We start from the raw sequence: 16,868 nt of genomic DNA on the forward strand, positions 1-16,868 counted from the left end.
TATAATGGAAGCTTATGCATGTAGGTTTGTATTTAATTGTTAAAAAAGTGGAAGAATACAATAAAGGTTAGGATTTGAAATAAAATATGTGCAAACCTAACAAACGTTTACTAAAATATCTCTACGAAGTTTGAAGCCAAGCTGAATATTTAGCAAACACACTATATTTTATTGTAATTTATTTTTTCTAAAAAGAAAAATGATATTCATTTAATTTTCTTCACAATCCCAATTATACAACTCATGGCTGTAATCAGGAATTAAAATGATTTCGTAGAATTGTATAAAAATACAGGTTTCGCTAGATTGTCCTAGTTTTTTTTTTTCACTTCCGTCTTTCTCTCCCCAATTAATGGGTGATTATTTTTAAAGGTGATTATCAGAACCCATGGTCTGTGGAATGGCTTCATGGTATTTATAAACTGTTTGAATCTTCAGTGCATGGTTTATACTATGTGATTCCTCTGAAATGCTTGTAGTTCAGATGATCAGTCAAGTCAAATGACACATTTTTTACTGTATCGGGGCCTGTACAAAGGGCCCTGTATTCGTCAGACTGGCCATCCATGTTCCGGATGGGATGAGTCGATAGGTGCCATGTCAGGCTGTAGAGGTAAAATGGCAGAGGACTCTAAGTAGAATAAGGTTATATTTTATTAGTATAACCAATGTTGTATATTGTCCCTTTATGCTTGTAGCTTACAAATATTTAGACTCTCTTTTTAAAAATTGTGCACAAAAATCAAAAATTATTTCTCTGCCATATTAAGTGTCTATAAACTGTAATTCATGACATTATATGATCATTCTTTCACAGCATCTGTAAGGCATCTGTCTGTCCCATCACTGCATTCCAACTTTGTCTTCCTGGCCTTTTTTGGCTCAATCCAAGAGTTGTGTATGACAGTACCCCCAGGTGCAGGATCTACCTGCAAAACCGATACTACCCTTTTCTTCATCTTGTTCTTTAGAACATTGCGTAACTTCTGACGAGTGAATGCGTACAGGAGAGGGTGGAAGATTGTTGTGCCGTAGGCCATGGTGATGAAACAGATGCGCATTTTCACCAATAGGTCACTGGGCCCAACGCAAAGAATAAGAAGGTTCACAATGGATATAGGAGCCCAGCAAAGCAAAAAGGTGGTGATGATAATGAGAGACATCCTAAAGACACGTTTCTGGCGCTCTCTACGGTCCCTGTGTCGTTTCACAGCCCTTCTCAATGCAATAATAACAGAGACGGAGGCCTGTACCCTCATAGGGGGGTTCTGAACCACCGCCGGAGGTGCCAATCTTTTGGTCTCTGCCATATTGCTTTGATCGGATGCTTTCCTTTTCTTCCTTTTCTTGGTTTTCCGCCGTTGGCTTCTTTTAAAATGGTTTCCAATCTTTATGTTGAGAGCTTGGAGGATTTTCGAATAGGTGACTAGCATAACGGCCACAGCTGCAAAGAAGATGGGAATCTGGATAACAAGATGGTAGTACATCCCCAGTTCTGTATGATACTCATTCACGCTGACACAGAGCAACGTCCGGTTTTGCCACGTAGCCATGTTATCAGGGTCACCAAAAAACTCCACCTCAAAGAATGGTATGAAGAAAACCATGAGAGAGACAAACCAGACACAGGACAAAAGCAGCATCATTCTGCTAGGGGTAAGGACTCGGTTGGCGGGTCTAACTGAGATATCATACCTATCCAAACTGATGACCAGGACATTGATGGCTGTTGCGATGCTGCTGAATGTCACACACGCCTCATGGAAGCAGCACACCAGAGCTATGTTTTGCTCTAGTGGGATGAGTATGATGACTATGGTCAAAGGCACACAGATGACACAGATAATAATATCCAGAATATGGAGGTTCATTGTCACCATGTTGCTGACCGAGTCCACCAGATTTGACTGCATGCAGTAGAGAACAAGTACTGTCAGGTTGCTGCTAAAGCCCAGAACAATCTCCAACATGAGGAAGCTAGCAAGGGAAACCTGGAAGCCCAATGGGTAGGGGAAGTACCAACCAGCATCAGAGCTGGATCCATCATTAGTTTCCAAGATGGCGTCGTACATATCTGTCTCCTTGGCTGACACCATCCTGGGGTTGTCTGCATAGTCCTACAAATGAGGAATATCTTCTGTGGTTCTCCCTAAAAAAAAAAAACATACAAAGAAAACAGGTTAGCATGCAAATGATGACTTCTGGCAATATACACAAATTGCATCCTTGTAAATATACCTGATCTATGTTATAACAGTTTCTTAGATATTTCAGGTGGAAAGTGGAATTAAATTGCAATAAGTTCAAAGTGCAACAAAAATGCAGTTTTTTCTAAAAGGGATAGACGACATTGTCAGTTTCCAAGTATGCATTGTTATACACACAGCAATTGTGTATCAGTCTGTAATAAAGGACACTATTAAAAAATCCTCCATTGTAGTTGTTATGGTGTTAGGAGGTCCCAGGCATTATCTTACCAGAAGTGGTTAAGCCATTAACCAATGGTTTAACCCCAAACTTTGTATTCCTTACACTATAGTATTCCTTTAAACAGTGTATAAACACAAGAACCGAAAGCTTTGTTGGGATTGATCACTATGGCAAACGCATTCTTTTTCAGTACATTCTATAGACTAAGCACTTAATATGAATAGGGCTATATTATGTAAGTGGTAGTCCCATTCACTTTCTCCTTGTTTTCCTTTTTATTAAATTTTTGGCTTATAATTAAAGGGATACCATAGGCAATTGAGCAGTTTGACTGGATGGGGCAAGATCTTTACACAAAAACTACTTTATTAAACTAAAGTTGATTTAGTGCCTATATGTGTTTGTGGGTTATGGCCAGCATTGGGGAGCAATAAGATAGCTCCTTTAATTTATTTTATTTTATTTTTAAAGTCGTATTAATACATACTGCTACTACGAACACTTTTACACACACACACTGCTGCAAACACAATACACAAACTGACACACATACTTAGAAATACATACAGACGGACATGCACTCAGACATTTACACCCGCTAATACACATGCACATACTATGCACATACACTCACTCTTAATGTATGTGTATATAAAACAATTTCTATCTTATTTAAAAGTCCAAGTACTTTTTAAAATTAGTTTGGAAGAGGGGATTGGGGGTCGCTTGAGAATTTGATAACACAGGCACTCGTGATGTAAATCTGGCACTGTTCTGACATGAATAATTTATTTAATGAATATATTCTGCTATGAGCATAGTCTGGGTTTTGGCAAATTCATAATGAGTTTGTATTTAATGTAAGATTAGTGAGTAGGTGGGTAAAAATTAATTAGAGTATGATTAATGCAGCCGCTTTATTCTTAAACCCAGGTTTTTGTGCACAAACTAATCTTCAAGGACAAACACTTTAATCACTAGGATGGAGTACTTATAAGCAATCAAAAAGGCTTGCAACACCTATAAACTGTTCACAGTATTCAATTAAAGAGAACCTGACACTTTTCAATTTAGATTCAATTTCATTGAAATTCCAGCGTAATCAAAATAAATCCACAAGTACAAACTAGTAGTAAAGGACTTTGAGGATAATTCACTGAATTCGTTGTGATTATATCTAAGTTGGAGTATTTTTCAAAATCAGCTATTATTAAAGGGAAACTATAGTCACCAAAACAACATTAGTTTAATAAAGCAGTTTTGGTGTATAGATCGTGCCAGTGCAGTCTCACTGCTCAATTCTCTGCCATTTAGGAGTTAAATCACTTTGTTTGTACAACTCTAGTCACATCTCTCAGCATGTGATTTGCACAGCCTTCATAAACACTTCCTGTAAAGAGTCATCTAATGTTTACACTTCTGCAATTTCAGTTTAATTTCTTATCTCTTGCACTGCTTATAACTTGCTAGTACCTGCAGGAGCCTCCTGTATGTAATTAAAGTTCAATTTACAGAGCAAGAGATACAATCTTTTAAAGTAAGTTACATCTGATTGAAAATGAAACCATTATGTTTTCATGCAGGCTGTGTCAGTCAGAGTCAGGAGAGGTGTGGCTAGGGCTGCATAAACAGACACAAAGTGATTTAACTCCAAAATGCCAGATAATTGACCAATGAAACTTCAGAGGCATGATCTATACAGAAAAACGAATTCATAAAGCTAAAGTTGTCTTGGTGATTATAGTTTGCCTTTACCAACATTTTGCAATTGGGTTTTCAATGTATTACACTTCAAAGTTTAGTGAATGAAACCCCATTTTGTGTACAGCTGTGATCTTTGACTTACTGTTTAAAAATATTTAAAGGAGCACTATAGGGTCAGGAACAGAAACATGTATTCCTAACCCTGTAGGGTTAAAACCACCATCTAGCCCCCCTGGTCCCCACATGCATCCCTAAATATAGTAAAATCTTACTTGTATTCAAGCCTGAAGCTGCTGGCTTTGTCCCTGTTTCCTTTTGACCTGCCCACTGCCTGCTGACATCAGGATTGGCTGAGACTGACAAAGAGGCAGATCAGGGGCAGAGCCAGCACAATTCAAACACAGCCCTGGCCAATCAGCATCTCCTCATAGAGACAAATTGAATCAATGAATCTCTATGAGGAAAGTTCAGTGTCTGCATGCAGAGGGAGGAGACACTGAATGTTTGGATGCATTTTAGGCAGCCATGACCCAGGAAGGATCTCTAGCAGCCATCTGAGGAGTGGCCAGTGAAGTTATCACTAGGCTATAATGTAAACACTGCATTTTCTCTGAAAAGACAGTGCTTACAGCAAAAAGCCTGAAGGTAATGATTCTACTCACCAGAACAAATTTAATAAGCTTTAGTTGTTCTGGTGACTATAGTGTCCCTTTAATAATATAATAATATCTTTTTTTGATGACCGACGTTGATAAAAGCTACAAAATGTATTTATTTTGATGGTGATTCAAGCTGGTGCTAATTTGCTGAGCACATCCACTTTCAGCAGCTGTACAAAGTTATCAGCTACACACATAGCGAAAGGTTTGAGAGGGTAATTTATAAAGGGCTCAGCACTGAGGATCCTATGTGCTCTGTCACTCGATTTGCTAATTAGCTAGTGCCGGTCTGGAATTTAGAACATGTTCTGCATTGTGAATTCAGCAGAAACGGCAGATGAATGAAAACTAAATACTTCTCACGCGGGATTCCTCCGCACACCAGCTCGGAGTGAGTCATCTCTCTCTGGCTGTATGAGTGATTGCAATGCTGCGACTCACGATGCGTATTGATGATTAAGAATTGGGAACAAGATTAATTGCCAGATGTTTATTTAAAGCTGAAGCCTTTGCAGTGGGATAGTACATGTTAGCACATAATACATAGCTCATCAACGTCCCAGAGCTCCGGGGTGTAGTCCTAGTTAAGAATCTTTGTCAATTGATCTTTTGACAAAAAAAATTAGGGGGCAAAAATTAGATCGGTGCGTTTTGTTTTACTCTTAGATGCCAGAAAGGGGAACAATTCACTGATGAAACTGTTCAAAGGCTGTTTATAGTCTATGATTAAAAACATTTATCATGTATATTGTTTTAACACGAAGAGCACATTAAGGTTTTTTTCCCCTCTAGTTTGCAATCATGCCCTGGGGCATAAAGGCTATTTAAAAATAAATAGATCAATATATATATATATATATATATATATATATATATATATATATATATATATATATATATATATAAAGTTGTGGTCAAAAGTTGGCATACCCTTGGAGAATTGGTAATATGTGTACCATTTTTTAAAGAAAACATGAGTGAGCAGGCAAAACACATTTCTTCTATTTCTTATGGGATTCATATTAAACTGCAGGTTATAACAGAATGGCACAATCATAAAACAAAACATGGCAACAAAGAAAAAAATGAAATGGACCCTATTCAAAAATCTGCATACAGGTAGCTCTTAATACAGTTAATCTGCACACAGTTAGCTCTTAATGTATTGCCCCCTTTAGCATCAATAAATTCAGTCTTTTGTAATAGTTGTCTATGAGGCCCCTAATTCTTGCAGGTGGAGTAGCTTTCAATTCGTCTTGGAAAAATGCCTCCAGGGAATGCCTCTCTGTCTCATTAGAGATATCTTTGCCAGAAGCTCAAGGAAGCAAGGTGAAAGGTTAGTGTAGGACCCATCTGAGAGGTTTGCCTTGACGTGGCAGGTGGGTATTCCCTCTCATGGCCATTGGAGTAACTAAATAATCTCCATTTGTTTAAATATGCATAGGGATTTGGGAATAGGGCAGGTAACGTTTTTGTTTCTTTGGTTATTACTGCATGTATTGGGGCTGATGTGTACTGTGGTCTTTGCTGCTGCCCAAGAGTAGTGGGAGTTTGAGTGCAGGACCTGTTTTTTTTAATTATTATTTATTTATATATATAAAAAAGCTAAGATCAACCTGCAGAATTGAAGAATGTGATTATCAGGTTTTTGGAGCACTACCCAAACGAGCTATTCCCCTAATTACTGTATTAACCAAATACGCTTTTTCCAAGCTGTTTTTTTTTTTTACTTTGCTGATAAATCTTTTTCCTGAGCACTATGTGTGGCAGAAGTATTAAATCTGTGTGTATTCTTTACTCGTACAATGCCAGAAAGACAATCAGTTGTTCAAAATATGTGATTATAACTTTTAAAATATTAATAATATACAAAGTTATTCTCCAAATGGTGAATTTTTGGGAATGGAACTACGAAATTAAAAATTTAAAACCAAACAGCCCAGCTCAAATAAAGTAATTTGGAGAATGGTTCCAATTTATCTTCTTCCGAAACGTGGCATTCCTTAATGAAAAACCCACTTATTTACTATGATATTTAGTTATCAACAATCTACCCAATCGTTTTATACACGTTTAATAAATCTGGGATCTGTGAACCTGGCCGCCATTAGGGCATGACAACCATGACGGTTGTCATGTGCACGACTGTCCTGGGGAGCCCGGACTGATCAGGGTGTCCCGAGCCCCACATTGCCTATGTGCAGATATATAGCGCGATTAACGCCATATATATATATGCACTGCGGCCCCCCTATTCTGCAGGGGGCCCAGCACATTCGAAATATACTTCCCAGCTGCTCTGCTCTGTCTAAGTCTCGCTAGCAGCTGGGAAACATATTTTGAATGTGCTGGACTCCCTGGACACAGGTAAGACGCAGGGATTGGGGGATAACATTTATTACATATAATGGAAGAAAAAAACAAACAAATACTGTAGACTTTCCCCCCCCCCCCCCCACAATATGCAGCCCCATACATTTACACACTATACATTAACATTTACACACACTTTACACTATACTACAACATTTACACACACTACAGCCTTACACAAAGACACATTCTGCAGTCACTACACACACAACACCCTTACACAAACACACTCTGCTTTCATGACACACGCTACTTCTTTACACAAATACACACTCTGCAGTCACTACACACATTACATCTTACACAGACACACACTTTGCCGTCACTACACACAATACACAAACACACATTCTTACACAAACACACACTACGTTTTTACATAAACATAAACTCTGTAGTCATTATACACACTTAAACCACTACACAAACACACACTGTGCAGTCAATATAAAGACACTATAACCACTACACAAACATACACCACACAGTCACTACACACACTACATCCACTACACACTCTGCATCTAATATACACCTCATACATTACACAAATGTACACTGCATCCATTACACACACATCGCATCCACTTTACACACGCACTCTGCATCCTTGTGAGCGGACTCAGGGGCGGACCTGTGGGTGGGCCCGGGGGGGCCTAGACCTTGAGCCGTGTCAGGGGCCCCAACATTTCTGATGGCAGCCCTGTCTGTGAATACTTTTTAATACCTCCTACTTTTCAATTTTATGATTTTCAGTTAAGCACATGCTTCTCATTATTTTTACCTTATCTATTTTTCTCCCCTCCCCCATGATCCTCTTCCCTTTCCATTCCCCAACCTTTATAGGAAAAGGTTATCCTAACTTAGTACTAAACTTTCTTCTTCTGATTATAATTATTTTAGTTGATATTATAGTTCTGGCTGTTTTTGTCTCAATTATTTATCATGGAGAAGGATCCAGTTTCCTTATATTCTCTACTGATTTTACCTCTCCTGCCTTTTATATGATCTTATGTCAGTTCAGAACACTCTATTATCTACTGATCGCTTGTAGATATTTAAATTAACACTGTGTCTCCATTGAATAGACTTTGAATCAGTTCTGTTACGCTAATTGTCTTAATGTACCCCAAACAAAGCTCTTTCAACTGTCTACTGTTGGTTCATTAACGTTCTAAAATGTTGTTATGGCATTCATTCTGTTTTGTCTGTATCTTCTGTTTTTTTCCAAAATTTCTGCAAAATGTTAAATAACTCCACAAATTCTAAAAAAAAAAATCATACAAAACACAAACACAGTGTAAAAGGGATTTGCACACACAAATATTCGGACAATCTTTAGATTGGTGTATTGATGTCTGAATCCTCACTTTTTGGTTGATTACAGCTCCCATCATGAAATTACTGCCACAGGATGGTGAAGAATTGTGGGCCTCATTGTAAGTGGTCAGATTTTTTTTTTTTTTTTTAATGGTTTGACTTCGTATCTGGAATCTGCTGGAAATCGCTACGTGTCTCCTCTCTAAAGACAGAAAAGATGGATGCTCCTGCTTAGGGGATTCTGTTAGCGCTCCTGATTGCTCTCAGCCAATGAGCTATGCCCTGCACAGAGCTCCTGGCTCTCTGACGGCTGTAGTGAAGAGAGACACCAGGTAAGAAGTGAAACTGTACTAAAACGGCTTGACTACTTGCTTACCTAGGGTTCCCAAGGCACTTCTGACTCCATAACCAATAAAGTAGGCAATAGCGGTTATGCGCGTGGAGTGTTTTTTTTAAGGGATCAGTACACACATAGTACTGAGAAATCACAAACGCCAGTGTTAAAGAGTACTCCAAGCACCACTGTGGTGGTTATGGTGTCAGACTGCCCAGGTGTCACCCCAGTGCAAGTAGTCAAACATTTTACTACAGTTTTACAAATTACCTGCATCCTACAGTCATCTGATCTACTGCAGGAGAAGTTGAATGTCTCTGTAGAATAAAGCAAGGATGGAAATCTGTTTGTACCACCAGCACAGTGTGAGTGAGTCTAATCATGTGCCCGTACTGTATGGGATCAGTTCCCTGGTGTGGAACATAAATTACTAGAATTGTGAAGATGGGACTAGAAAGTGAAATCGGAATTGTCCCAATTAAATTTTGGGGGGGTCATGGAAAAGGCACACCATGGAAATTCTAACACATATCTGTCCCATTGATAAAAATCAATACTACCAAATGCCAAATCCAATAAGGCTTTATTGGATTTGGCATTTGGCAGCATTGATTGTGCTTGATCTTTCAAATCCTTATTTTGTTTTGGCATTTCTGACCATCTCAGAAGGGTTTTTATCTTGCGAGATCAGTCCATTTTTACAGTCACCGGGAGTTGTACAGAGAAAGCTGGCCTCTCAGTTTATCTCTATTTAAACAGTCAGAGGATTAATGAAAGCATAACAAGGCAGAAGGGAGTCAGATAAGCTTCTGTCTTTCCCTGCTTGGTACATTAAAGTCTAATAAAAAGCCTGTCTCTCTATTAGGATCTTATCCTTCCTTATGACTGCAATCTATCACTTGTGCTAATCGAGTGCTACTGGGTCTAGTCACTCCAAGAAGATTGCTGACTTCAATACGTCCATCATGTCACTGGCTTGGATTTATTAACTAAACAGTGATATGATGGCTGAGTTCTAAAGAACGTGCCATAAAAAGTCACGTTTGGTTTTACTCAAATGAGCTAAATATTTTTTCCACGGCAAGTATTGTAATCTGTTTTTTCTATTTTGTTAGCAATTCACTTACTGTTTAGCAACTTCCTCTATAAGGTAATATTGACGATTAAAATATTTTCATAGCATTCGACTAGAATACATTATCTGAAGATTTAGGAACAGGTCATCACTGTCTTGAATAATAGATAGACCTAGCTGTTGGCAATCCAGAAGCTAGTCAATGGGGGGGAGATTTGTTCATGTGTTGCAATAAGAAAAGTGGGTAAGAGGACTAAACCTGTAGCAGTAACTGTTACCGACAAAAAATTATACCACTATATAAGTATATAAATAAACGAGAGTCTCCTAAAAAGTGTCTCACCAACACCCAGAAACATATACACTGCTCAAAAAAATAAAGGGAACACTTAAACAACACAATGTAACTCCAAGTCAACCACATTTCTGTGAAATCAAACTGTCAACTTAGGAAGCAACACTGAGTGACAATCAATTTCACATGCTGTTGTGCAAATAGGATAGACAACAGGTGGAAATTATAGGCAATTAGCAAGACACCCCCAATAAAGGAGTGGTTCTGCAGGTGGTGACCACAGACCACTTCTCAGTTCCTATGCTTCCTGGCTGATGTTTTGGTCACTTTTGAATGCTGGCAGTGCTTTCACTCTAGTGGTAGCATGAGACGGAGTCTACAACCCACACAAGTGGCTCATCCAGGATGGCACATCAATGCGAGCTGTGGCAAGAAGGTTTGCTGTGTCTGTCAGCGTAGTGTCCAGAGCATGGAGGCGCTACCAGGAGACAGGCCAGTACATCAGGAGACGTGGAGGAGGCCGTAGGAGGGCAACAACCCCGCAGCAGGACCGCTACCTCCGCCTTTGTGCAGGGAGGAACAGGAGGAGCACTGCCAGAGTCCTGCAAAATGACCTCCAGCAGGCCACAAATGTGCATGTGTCTGCTCAAACGGTCAGAAACAGACTCCATGAGGGTGGTATGAGGGCCCGACGTCCACAGGTGGGGGTTGTGCTTACAGCCCAACACCGTGCAGGACGTTTGGCATTTGACAGAGAACACCAAGATTGGCAAATTCGCCACTTGCGCCCTGTGCTCTTCACAGATGAAAGCAGGTTCACACTGAGCACATGTGACAGACGTGACAGAGTCTGGAGACGCCGTGGAGAACTTTCTGCTGCCTGCAACACCCTCCAGCATGACCATTTGGCAGTGGGTCAGTAATGGTGTGGGGTGGCATTTCTTTAGGGGGCCGCACAGCCCTCCATGTGCTCGCCAGAGGTACGAGATTAGATCCTCAGACCCCTTGTGAGATCATATGCTGGTGCGGTTGGCCCTGGGTTCCTCCTAATGCAAGACAATGCTAGACCTCATGTGGCTGGAGTGTGTCAGCAGTTCCTGCAAGACAAAGGCATTGATGCTATGGACTGGCCCGCCAGTTCCCCAGACCTGAATCCAATTGAGCACATCTGGGACATCATGTCTTGCTCCATCCAGACAGACTGTGCAGGAGTTGGCAGATGCTTTAGTCCAGGTCTGGGAGGAGATTCCTCAGGAGACCATCCGCCACCTCATCAGGAGAATGCACAGGCGTTGTAGGGAGGTCATACAGGCACGTGGAGGCCACACACACTACTGAGCCTCATTTTGACTTGTTTTAAGGACATTACATCAAAGTTGGATCATCCTGTAGTGTGTTTTTCCACTTTAATTTTGAGTGTGACTCCAAATCCAGACCTCCATGGGTTGAAAAATTTGATTTCCATTTTTTTTATTTCTGTCTGATTTTGTTGTCAGCACATTCAACTATGTAAAGAACAAAATATTTCAGAAGAATATTTAATTCATTCAGATCTAGGTTGTGTTAATTTTGTGTTTCCTTTATTTTTTTTGAGCAGTGTATATAAATCCACAAAAGTATACAAAAATGCAGGGCCGCCATCAGGGGGTGACAACCATAACAGTTGTTACGGGCCCGGCGGCCCTGGGGGGCCCGGCCGCCCGGGCCCCACGTGTGGGGCCCATCGGGTGGCCCACACACTTAGGGTCACCCGATGGGCCCCCTCCTTCAGGGGCCCGGTCAGCGCTGTGGCCGTTGTATAGTGCGACCGGGCCCCTTAAAAAAAAAAAAAAAAAAAGCAGCCGCAAGTGCTGCTGGGAGGAAGTGGTCACTTCCTCCCAGCTCACTCCGCGTGGGAGGAGCGCGCGCGCCCAGCCGTGAAGAGGGAGAGCCAGGCAGTGAAGAGGGAGCAGCGCCGACTCCCATCATCCCCAGCCACCCTCCTGCAAAGAAAAGGTAAGAGACAGGAGGGTGGCTGGAAAATGAGCTGTGTGTGTGCATGCATGTATGTACGTATGTATGTCTGTCTGTGTGTGTCTGTATGCATGTATGTCTGTGTATGTCTGTCTGTATGCATGCATGTATGTCTATGTATGTATGTCTGTCTGTATATCTGTGTGTATGTCTATGTCTATATGTGTGTCTGTATGCATGTATGTGTATGTCTGTATGCATGTATGTCTATGCATGGCTGTCTGTATGCGTGTATGTCTGTCTGTATGCATGTATGTCTGTGTGTCTGGATGCATGTATGTGTATGTCTGTCTGCATGCATGTATGTCTGTCTGCATGCATGTATGTCTGTCCGTATGTCTATGTATGTCTGTATGCATGCATGTCTGTGTGTATGTATGTATGTCTGTGTGTATGTCTATGTATGTATGTCTGTCTGTATGTATGTCTGTATGCATGTATGTCTGTGTGTATGTCTGTGTGTATGTTATGTCTGTCTGACTGCATGCATGTTTGTCTACGTGTGTATGTCTGTATGCATACATGCATGTATGTCTATGTATGTATATATGTATGTCTGTATGTCATTATATATGTATATATGTATGTCTGTATGAATGTATGTCTGCATATCATTATGAACGTAGGTCTGTGTGTATGTGTGTATGGATGTCTGTGTGTATGTCTATGTCTGTCTGACTGCATGCATGTCTGTATGCATACATGTATGTCTGTATGCATGTATGTCTATGTATGTATATATGTATGTCATTATATATGTATGTCTGTATGAATGTATGTCTGCATATCATTATGAACATAGGTCTGTGTGTATGGATTTCTGTATGCATGTATGTCTGTCAGTATGTCTGTATATATGCATGTATGTCAGCCTGTATGTATGTCTGTATGCCATTATGAATGTATGTCTGTGTATGTCTGTATGCCATTATGAATGTATGTCTGTGTATGTCTGTATGCCATTATGAATGTATGTGTGTATGGATGTCAGTGTCTGTATGTATGAATGTGTGTGTGTGTGTATGTATGTATGTATGTATGTCGGTGTCTGTATGTATGGATGTGTCTTTATGTCCTCTTGCATGTGTGTCTGTATGTATGTTAGTATGTGTCTGTCTGTCACTATGTATGCCTGTGTGTATGTCTCAGTATGTGTGTGTCAGTATGTATGCCTGTATGCGTGTCTGTTTCAGTATGTGTGTCTGTTAGTATGTATCTGTGTCCTTTTGTATCAGTGTGTGCGTTTGTGTCTGTGTGTGGACCCAGTGGGCGGTATTTGGAGGCGGGCCCCAGGGGGCCCAGACCCTGAGCTGAGTTAGGGGCCCCAAAATTTCTGGTGGCGGCCCTGCAAAAATGTATAACAAAAAGGAAACACTAAAATATACCTCAAAGGGGGCGGGCCTAGCTAACATGGCCGACGGACGTGTTTGAGGGGAGCTCCTCATATACCCACTGCAAAAACTGCAAAAAAGAAGCTCAACGACTGCTAAACCGAGGCTCAAGAGCTACAATCGGAACCCCACACTGAAGGGGGCTCATTCACAAGCGGCAGGGGAGCACCGTCCACGACCCGCGACCAATACACACACTACGGCCTACCTGACAGGCGGACCACATGGAGGGGAGACACGGCCGGTCTCTCAGCCACCCGCTGTCTGAGTGCCATAACCGAACCGACCCGATCCCCCCCCCCTGGACCGGAGGGGGTTATCCCGGTACCACCTGGGGGCCCAGCGACTAACAAGCACAAAGGACTTACCAGCCCCCCAGGTTACTTCTCCACAACGACCTAAAATGGCGACTGAGGAGGAGAACACACAGATTCCAGCATGGGAAAAACGATTCAATGAAGCCTTCGACAGAATCTGTACGGCGTTCTGGCGCCGGATTGAATCCCGTGCAGCACAGCCACAGCCACCGTTGCAGCCGGAGACCGAGCATCAGCAGACAACCCGAACCGTCCAGCAACCCCTCAGCCTGGAAACAGACCGAGCGCAAGGCTCTAATGTACCCACAGGCCGCATCGGCCACGTGGAAGACGCTGCCACTGTGACCGCTTACCCTTCATCTGAGCTGGGAGCTCAACAGGAGGAAATCCTCCGTAGCCTGCCATACACCCAGGGAGAACAGGCTCCGGCAGATCCCTGGGCCCACGATCCTGGTGATGGGATCAATGGCAACCGGGCAAGAGCACCCACTAAGGCCTCAGGCCGAAGACAGGCGGCCCCTGGACGCAGCGACACCACAGCACTGGCGCGCGGCGCCCGACAAAGGGACAACCCGGCCACGCTGAGACATCAAGTTGGTGGATTGAAGATGCAGGCCTTTACAATGACCTGGGGCCGGCAGGCGGCTGCTACATACCCCTGCAGCGACAGAGGCCCCCGGCTGCAGCAGGTACACAAACTGCCCCCAAGAGGAATAGGCTGAGAGGGACTATCATGACCTGACGACACAGCATATTTCGGAAAACTGACCTGTTGCAATGGATTATATTGTTTAATGTCTTATTCTGCATATGTATTAATGGCAGTCAAATAGGCCTCGAAGATATGAAGGCGACCCTTAATGTGGCTACCTCCTTAGCCAGTTCATGTTTAAGACATGTTTATGCATCTTGTTTTTACTGTTATTAGGTATTATGTACTACGCGAGGTCTAACTTACCAATTGCGATCTGCCTGCTTTTATTTTTTCTCATATGACATTTAATTAGAATAACGCCACTAGCCTGTGAATTAATGCACTTGCCTAGGAAAGCCGAGCCAGGCTGCCTGGTACTCTTGTTATACCCCCCAATGTCTAAACCGCATTACTCACTCAGTAGACGCATGAACAAATTATTACTTCACTTTATTTGAGTACCTTGTGTGCTTTTATGTATCGCCTATATGAGGTAACGATGTTTAGCGTATACATACCCCATTAGCATGTACAGTATCACCGAAGTTCTATCGTTACTTGTTATCTTTTTCATGTATAATCCCTTTCTTTACTACTACACGAAACTTCAAAGAATAACTCTCTATACTATAAAATGAGGCTACGAGATATTCAGAGATGATGTAAATTGCACTGTATTATACCCGTAATGTACGTCACTTTAACGTCTCCCTTCTTCTATTATGTATCCCATATAATTTTATGCCTCAATAAAAAAGAGATTGACAAAAAAAATAAAATATACCTCAAAAAGACAAATAAAATAATATATTTTTCTTTTTCAGGTTTTTCATTATTTATAATCAGGTTGTATTTCACGCATATTATTATATATATATAATTTTATAGGTTATTTTTATTTTTATACACTTGGGGTGTGTGTGCTTCAATTTAGAGAGTTTCTCCTTTTTGTAATACATTTGTGTATACTTTTGTGGAGTAACTGTTACCAGTTGATTCCATACAATTCCACGAGGAGGGTTAAAATTCATTATGTGATTCCAAAAAATAGAGTGCCAGGCAAAATTAAAATAAATGGTGCTCTCTGGTTAGAACTGCTTACAGGAACAATATAGTGTTAGAAATACATAGCTGAAAATCTGTTATAACTTGTGTATAACCATATATCTATATCCATGTAATATTGAACATTTTTAGCAAATTACATCATAACATTGTACAGCGCTACGGAATTTCCTGGCACTATATAAATAATAATAATAAAACAATAATATAATTAAAAGCAGACATTGCAAATTAGGAGGGAAGTAGAACAATGGTTTAATTTACCCTCTTCACTGTGCGTGGTCTCTAAGCTGACTGACAGGTGCAAAGGACAGTGCTTATAAAAATGATTGACTGGGAGTTAGGATGGAGGCGCCCAGATACAGGATTAAAAGGTGTAGATTTGTACAGTTACTTTTATTTCTCATCCCTTTCATCCCTTACAAATACAGGGGTACGAGATATTAAAACTCCTGGAAAGTGACAGTTGCCCTTTAATTTTGTTCTTAACAGTTGTGTCAACACTGCTTACAGAGCTTAAATTGTGTTTTACTTTGGATTTTGATCTATTGCATATCAAGTTGTCATTTATTTCTAATACCTGCGTCCCGTTTTCCGTGATTATATTGGTAGTTCTATGCGCTCAAGGGCACTTTCTCCTTTGTCAGAAATCTCAATGTGTTTGCTTGCATGTTATACTGCTAATAAAATATAAATCACAAAATAATACAACTTTTGATATGTTGTAGTTTATATTAATATATTCTATTTTGAAAAGCTGTCATGGCCATAGCTATTGAGTTCAAAAGCCGCTGGGGTTTTTGTTACTCTTTAATTGTTCTTTGTCCAGTGTGAGCTGCTGTGTTTCAGGAGTATTCTACAGACAGCTGTCAGCCTGTCTAGCTGTTGGGAACACCGCTGGCAGGAGCCTGATATGCCCTGCTTAGAAGTAGGGACACTGACTTGCGTTCACTGAGAGTGATGATTTCAAGACAGGCCGGAGGAAGGAATTATACAAAATAATAATTTAAATCAAAGCATTGATGTACCGTATATACACTGATCATGCACAACAATAAAATCACCTGCCTAATATCATGTAGGTCCCCCTCGTGCTGCCAAGATAGCTTTGATGCGTCAAGGCATGGACTCCACCTCTGAACGTGTCCTGTGATATCTGACACCAACACATTAGCAGCAGGTCTTTTAAGTCCTGCAA

General features: G+C 41.0%; 1 protein-coding gene across 1 annotated transcript in view; it reads right to left on the reverse strand.

Annotated features, from left to right (window-relative positions):
- Positions 1-241: 241 nt before the first annotated feature.
- The window catches only part of LOC134568265 (G-protein coupled receptor 22-like), a 322,348-nt gene continuing 305,721 nt past the window's right edge, over positions 242-16,868 (reverse strand). The window contains exon 3 of the mRNA XM_063426711.1: positions 242-2,149. Coding sequence (XP_063282781.1) covers positions 804-2,096 — 1,293 coding nt within the window. The 5' untranslated portion in view covers positions 2,097-2,149 and the 3' untranslated portion in view covers positions 242-803. The remainder of the gene's footprint in view (positions 2,150-16,868) is intronic.

Source organism: Pelobates fuscus, chromosome 7 (genome assembly GCF_036172605.1).
Source record: "Pelobates fuscus isolate aPelFus1 chromosome 7, aPelFus1.pri, whole genome shotgun sequence".
NCBI lineage: Eukaryota > Metazoa > Chordata > Amphibia > Anura > Pelobatidae > Pelobates > Pelobates fuscus.